Genomic DNA, 7,539 nt, shown 5'->3' with positions numbered 1-7,539 from the left:
TCACCCTAGCCTAATATGTTCTCGTGCAGAATTCCACCCCACCCCATTATACATTGATATGCCATCCTCTAACGGCTTGATCTTTTATAGAATGAATTAAATGTATTAAAATTTCTCGGTCTAAATATTCAAGTCATAAAATTTCTCAATCATAGCATAAGTTACTTATTCATACATGTGTTACATCACATGAATGTGCCATTCTAATCCTTAGATTGTTGAATGTAGGCCATTCGTTTCATTCCTTTAAAATGTTTAATTTTGATGTATGTATAATCCACTTGATCAATTGATAGAGGATTCTTTCAAATTGCAAGCCAAACCAAAATTTTTGGAGCTTGGGATTGGGCCTACTGTTTTAGGCCCATACCGGGCTCAGGGCTTAGCTCTTAAATATCAGGCCGGGCCTGGCCAAAATCGTTCCATTGGTCACAATAACACAGCCCAGTTTCAGATGGGCTTGGGCTGAGCCAGAAGCTTGTGGTTGGAACATGGTCTTGTGTATCCTTAAAGGCAGAATAAGTAGACTCGACCACGCCCTTCAAAACTTAAGGTGGCTGAGTATTTAAATGGTGGTCCAATTTCTAACCTCATGGACTGGACAGAGCCTAAAAGAGGTCTGAAATTGATACGGACCACCCTCATTTTACTTGAAGAGTTTCACTTGGGCTGGAACCATAGGGAAACATCCTTCTCAAAGTAGGTCACTTTCTAACCACAGTACCTTAAAACCAAACCAACATTCTCATCGTATGGTCCACATATTACAGTAATTCTCAGATTAATCTCCTACTTCTCAAAGGAATTATATTGGGATAAAGGAGAACAAAATATAAAAAGGACAGAAGCTCTCAACCTTGCCTTTTTAGTGATGGCCCACTCACTACATAGGGACATGGAATTATTAAAGTGTACTACTTTAAAATCAATGTGCCTTGCTTACGTGGTCGGTGGTCCTGTCGAGGTTTTATGACACGTGGCAGGAGGCGGCAGACAGGGATGGCCGGAGGCCACGTGGGGGGTGCTGTGGTCCAGTGTGGTGGACCAACATTGTCTATTTCACAAGCGTGTGGACAGTCTAGTGCCACGTGTAGGGCGACGGATGCCAGGCTGGTGGGGGGGCGTGGTTGATTTTAAGCAGGGTGGGACATGGAGAGGGATAGGGTTTGCAGACTTGGCACGTGGGATTTATGATGGGTGTGGGGCCCACCTTTGGAAGGGATTAGGGCAGACAACTTGCTATCACTAGTGTCTATCCATTTCATCTTGGTTGGCTTGGTTTGGGTCTGACTCGGCTCGGCTCGATCTAATGTACTGACCTGGTGGCATGGAGGACTATGTCTCAACCATTGGATTTGAATTAGAGCATCGGGGTTTATTTTAGTGACGTTTTAACGGCCAGGATTTAAGAAAAACGGAGGTCTTGATTCTATGGTTAGTATCAGTAGTGTATAGAACAGTATTTCCAACTCGTCTGAGTCGACTCAAGCGAGTTCGCTACTCGTATCGGTCCACACAACAGGCCATTCCCGATTCACACCGATACTCAATTGCTAGTTCCACCATCAACCAGAGGTGAAGATGGTTTGTCCATGTGAGTGTTAGTAGATCACAACCATTTACTAAATGGGCCAGGAATTGGGGCCCAGTCACTATTCATTACCATCTGGTCCGATCCAATCCATCAATTTGTAATTGGGTTGACCCCGGACCGACCCAGCTCAACGAGGTGGACCCACCTCATGTTTAAAGTGGGTCCCATGGGCCAACCTGACTAATTGCGGGCCCCAAGTTGTGGCATTTTGTAAATAGGCCCGACAAAGAAGAGGGATGGTGGAATGGGAATTTGGGGCTAGAACAAAATGGACCAGGGTTGAGTCCTTTTTCTAGGTCAACAGCCCATGTACCAACCTGATTTTTGGACGGCCAGATAGGGGTGCACATGGGTCGGTTCGGTTCTGGGGTGAAACTAGAGCCGAACCATCCTAACAGTTCCAGGAAAATTGGAACCGAAATTAGACTGTTTGCACCCTAAAACCCAACCGGAACCAGACCGTGAAAACCGGTTCGGTTCTACAGTTCTGGGTTTTTTATAATCCAGCCCAATTGCATTTTTTTATTTATAATCTAGCCCATGTCCATTTTTGTTGTGATCTACTCGATGAATGGTCAAAATTTTGTGTATGGTGTGCAAAAAGACATTTACATAAACAATCAAAGTAAACCATAACTCATGAGTCAACAAATATATTGTAAACTAGTCTGGTTCCAAGTTCAGTTCCGAGTTCCGTTATACAGTTCGATTCCAAGTTCAGTTCACAGCGGTTCTATAGAACCCCAAAATCGAGAACCAAACCAAACTAATCGGTTCTTTGAATTTCGGAACCAGAACTAATGCACTTCAGAACCAAACCAAACCATGTGGTTTGGTTGGTTCCGTCCGGTTTACCGATTCTACCAGTTCCATGTGCACCCCTACGGCGAAATGCATAAGTTGGGTTATGAGATGGGCTCAAGACAGAGTTGAAATTTTTCCTGAGCCTTAGTCCAAGCCCGGCCCAGGCCTGACCTTTATGTCCTGTAAATACATATGAAATGAATTTTCGGACTACCTGCTCCATTCATCACGGGCCCACAATAGAAACCATAGTTATTGAGCAACATGCATGACTGTGTACGATGGATGTTCCGGTACTATCTAATGAGAGGTGTCAAATGCACCATGGCCCATTACTAGTTGAAGTGAAATGACATTAATGCCCCTCACGGTTCACATGAGTTCTTAGCACGAAACACTTGAGTTTGGTATATGTGTATTAATGGATGAGAATAATGGTTCTTGCGCCAGGATCGAAGTTGAGTTAGATCATGTGGGGCCCAGATAAATTTATGGAAAGCCAACGCCCATCCCAACCACATGATGGGCTTCAACCTTTAGTGGGATTGTGTGGTTTTGATGAACGAGGACGTGAAAGATGGGCCCACATTGTAGAAATAGGGCTCGTGTTTAGGTTCCCAAGACCATTGTGGCCCAACAGTGGATGAGGATGACCCAAAAATAATCCTCCACATTAGGATATCCTATCTATCCAACCGTTGGCATTTTGGTGGATAGTTGTACTTGTTTTTCCCCTTAACCGTTCATTCATTGGTGGCCATCCGTTGGGTGGTCTCTACTTTCTTTTTTTTTTAAAGATGTTCTGAATCCACGGTGGGGTCCACAAATCAAAGGCCTAGATCATGAAGCCATTAGGATTTCCCCATGCATCAAAACCAAATGGCTACTTTAAAATTTCAAGTCCAGGACTGAGTAGCCATTTTGTCAAAAGCCCACCATGATTAACTAAGGAGAACCTTTAATTGCTAACTTAAGCCAAGTAGGGCCTGTGGTCTGTGACCAGTAGGGCTTAAACGGGCTGGGTCGGCTTACAGATCAACTGGGCCCAACCAACTACTGGGATGGGTTCAGGCCGAGCTAAATGGGTAGTGGGTTGGGCTCACGTTAGAAAATGTGGTCCATTTAAGTAAACAAGTTGGGCTCTAGTCGAACCCACCCGGTCTGACCCAACCCATCCATAGAGCTTATCAATGGACCAGACTAGATGATCCAACTCAACCCCACCTCAATATACATCCACCCCATTTCGGTTAGGGTTGGGTTGGTTGCCCAACCCAGTAAAATGGCTCAGGTCAGGTCAGGTCGGGCTTGAAATTGATGAATATTAAGTGGGTGAAACAGGTTGGGTTGAGAGAGAAATTTTGGCCCGTTCCGAAACTGTTTATTGTAGGGTTGTCAATGGACTAGATTGGACCAATAGATTTTAAACTTAGGCTTTAGCATGTCTGAGGGGCTGGGCCTGGGGCCCATTTCTTAGCTCCCTTGCCCAGAAGCCGAGTATTGAAGTTAAATTGCATCTTTTTCATGAAGAGTTAGCTTTGAATGTGGATGTACAAACTCTTTTTTCTTTCTTCTTCTAAAGTGGCAGTGACCGATGATCATAACTGTGGGGTTCCGTTTGGATGCGCAATTGAAATGAATCGCAATATCTATTTCAATAAACTACAAGTGATCTAATTCACAATTAGTTTATTTATTTCGATTTCTAGGAAATGCATTATAATCTTGTTGTTTCCCTTAAATTGACGAATTAGGTGTCCACAATTCAGTCCAATTGCACATCCAAACTGGTGTAGAGCGGGTTGGGGACGCTTTCATGTCCAAGATGGACCAAAGACGGTCCACTCAAAGGCGGAAGTGATCAGGACCTTTGGAACACTAAAATGGGCATATAAAGCAAACTTGAATGAGTTATTCGATGTACGGTATATGATTTTGGGGTAGGAGAAGCTACTTTAGCCAGCCAACCCACTATACCGGATTGCCTACGCTAAATTTATGAGATTCCGTCAAATCGATGGTTGAAAATCCATTTTATTTTCATTTTTATCATATACTAAGTTTTAGTTTGATCATAACTCTCTATCATTCAAGCCTTGTATCCAATATGAAAAAGGCTTAGAAATTTTAAGAGAACAACATGATTAGGCCACATATAGGACACTATTTTTAGTCAAAAATCATAAAATTTAGTAGAAATCATGACGTACCAAGTTTACTCTTTATAGTAAGTCACAAATTTTAAGGGAGTTGGAATTTGATTTTGAAATTTCTTCCTAGGTTTGTTATTACTGTTTAAAGGATTGTAAATTCATTTTTATGATTAATTAATTTATTTCCAAGTTTATTAGAATTTATTTCTATTTTCTATCTCTCCTCGTCGATTCCAAGAACGTCCGTGAGAAGTCCAACGAAGCTCTATAAATTCAGAGTAATTATCCCATGAGAAAGACAGTGCTCAACCTCATCACGTCCATCCCTACGTCACAAACGTGGAGCTCTCGGGTGTAATTAGAAAGGAATGATGGAAACATACATAACCTCAGGACACATCTTGTTAACTAATGACCCACTGAGTCAACTCAACCAAGTCCTGTTCTGCAAACTAGTTATTTCTTCAACAGAAGAAAGCTAAAATCGAAGAATTTTTACAAATCAGTACACCTAAGCTTACATCCGTGAAAATTCTACAAACCCAATTGCAAGAACTAGGATAATTACAATATAAAATCCAGTTAATCTTTTACATAATTCTGTTATACAGATAGTAGATTGAGAATGGACACACATCATTCTGACCCATGATCCTGAAAAATGGACAAACGAAATTTCTCAAACGTTCTCTGCATCTGAGAATTCCCATTTCTTCGAATCCATCAGAAATTTAGACAGAGTAGATACGACCTCGCCCATGCACGGCCGACTCATCGGATCTCTCTTCAAGCACGCTACACTTAATCTCCCCACACCCAATGCCAGATCCATCTGATCATCGGGCAGTGTGGGGTCCACCAAGTTTTGAATTTCAGCTTCCATTTCGCCTCTTTCAGATGCTGATACTAGAACTTTCGATAACGGTACATCTGCTCCGTTACGCTTGATAACGGCGTGTTTTCCTGTAATCAGCTCCAACATCACAACCCCAAATGCATAGATATCGAGCTTTGGTGATACCAGACCCGTTTCCGAATACTCGGGCGCAACGTACCCGACTGTCCCAACAACATGCCTTGTCAGTTCGAATCCGCCGCTCTGCTCTGTTTCCGATCTTGCGAGACTGAAATTAGCAATCTTGGCCCTTAGATCTTGATTTAGAAGAATATTGCTGCTTTTGATGAGCTTGTGTACGTGAGCTGGCTTTGTGAACTTGTGGAGATAGTGGAGTCCGTTGGCGACGTCGAGAGCGATCTGAATCCTTCGGGTCCAGCTCTGATGTTCTCTTGATCGGATCTTCTCACAAATCCAATCCTTGAGAGATCCATTTTCCATGTACTCGTAAACAAGGTAGTAACTTTCTCCATTTGTGCAGACTCCATAGAGACTGATCAGATTGAAATGGTTGATTCTGTTCAGTATTTTGATTTCCTCCGCTGCATTCGCATCTTTTCTTTTGATGGCTAACGCAGTTCCTCCAATCACTCCACGGTAAACAGACCCGTCGATCCTGCAATCGGGGCTGAAATTCTTCGTGCCTGCTTGTAATTCCTCGTATCTGAACACTTTCAGTACCCGATCAACGTGGGCTATGCCTTTTGCAAGATCTTCCACCAAAACCCAATTTGGATTTCTGTTCTCGTAATCTTCTATTTCGTCCTTTCTGTTCTGCTTCTTCCTGTAACGGTGAATGCCGAAGGCAAGAACAGAGAAGAGGAATAGAAGAAAGCTGCCGACTGTAATTCCGATTACAAGGTGAACACGAAGTCCTTTCCTCGACCGTTGATTCTTCTTGATGAGATTGATTACAGGCCGCGGAAGAGAAATGGACGGCGGGATTTGAACTATGGTTTGATTGATTGATGGTTCAGTTAGCAGAGGAATCAAAATGGTGGTGAAAGGATGAATAATCGGGTTCGGTTCCGAAAACCCGTTTGCATCGAGTGTCTTCTTTCTACTCACGTTGAAGCGATTGCAAATATCTGGAACGGTATCTGCCCAGATGATTGAGTAAGTTAAAAGATATTTCACCCCTTCAGCAATCTGACCGTTAGTGGGACATGCACATCGGAGTGGGACCCGCAATTTCAAACCGGTGGACAAATCCAACGGACTAAAACTATTTCGATTGATCAGAGCGCTACACGTGGACAGCCCTTGGTATGTATCGTTTGCTATAATGAAATACGTTTCGTCGTCGGTTCGGATAGTATAAGACGTGTCGGCCTCGTAGTAGTTGCCCGAACAAGAGCATGTGATAGGAACAATCACCTCTTTGCCGGATGGGAATGTCGTGGATCTCGAGACGTTGTTGAGGTGGGCCAGCTTGGATGAGTTGGATGACATGAGGGTTGAGATGGTGGGGATGGAATTGAATGGAGGGTGGGATTTGAAGATGAGGAAGGAATTACAAGATGTGGTGTGGCCATTGTAAGTGTAGAGGAAAGAGGGAGATGGGGGCGCATTGTCTACTTGAGGGGTGCATTCTAGCACTGAATTGCCTGAATATCGTTGCTGGGCGTTGAGGATTGAAGTATAGAAGCAGAAGAAGATGAGAAGATTGAGGAGATTCTCATACATGGCTGTGATCTTCTTGCAGGAACGATTGAATTTTTTTTGAGGGAACGACACTGATGCTTTTGAGAGAAGAAAATGAGCGTTGGAATTTAAAACTGGGGAGTTATTTGATACTCTGGCAGAGTGTGAAGCTTGATACACGGGCACTCAGGAATTGTATATATTGAAAAGGTAAACTCAGATTACACAGACTAAATTGTAGAACGAGTCAAAATACTAAAATGAGGTTGGTTGAGAAATCTTAACATCTGATATGTGGACATAGGACCTGTGGATTTGTTTTCATTTTTAACCGTCCAATAAATATCTACAAATCAGATAGTCAGATAATCATATAAATGTAGTTTTTCTTTTCATCAATGAGGAATCCAAACTAGGGCCCATAATTTGGATAGTATAAATTGAAATGA

The 7,539-nt window shown here is 42.8% G+C and overlaps 1 protein-coding gene across 1 annotated transcript; it reads right to left on the bottom strand.

Moving 5' to 3' along the window:
* Window positions 1-5,230: 5,230 nt before the first annotated feature.
* LOC131219063 (lysM domain receptor-like kinase 4) lies at window positions 5,231-7,132 on the bottom strand. Its single transcript, XM_058214037.1, has one exon. It carries the CDS (start codon window positions 7,130-7,132, stop codon window positions 5,231-5,233), a length of 1,902 nt encoding a protein of 633 aa, XP_058070020.1.
* Between the last annotated feature and the right edge of the window lie 407 nt (window positions 7,133-7,539).

This window comes from Magnolia sinica, chromosome 11 (genome assembly GCF_029962835.1).
Source record: "Magnolia sinica isolate HGM2019 chromosome 11, MsV1, whole genome shotgun sequence".
Lineage (NCBI taxonomy): Eukaryota > Viridiplantae > Streptophyta > Magnoliopsida > Magnoliales > Magnoliaceae > Magnolia > Magnolia sinica.
The sequence above is the reverse complement of the archived record's forward strand: the minus strand, read 5'-3'. Positions and strand labels throughout refer to the sequence as shown.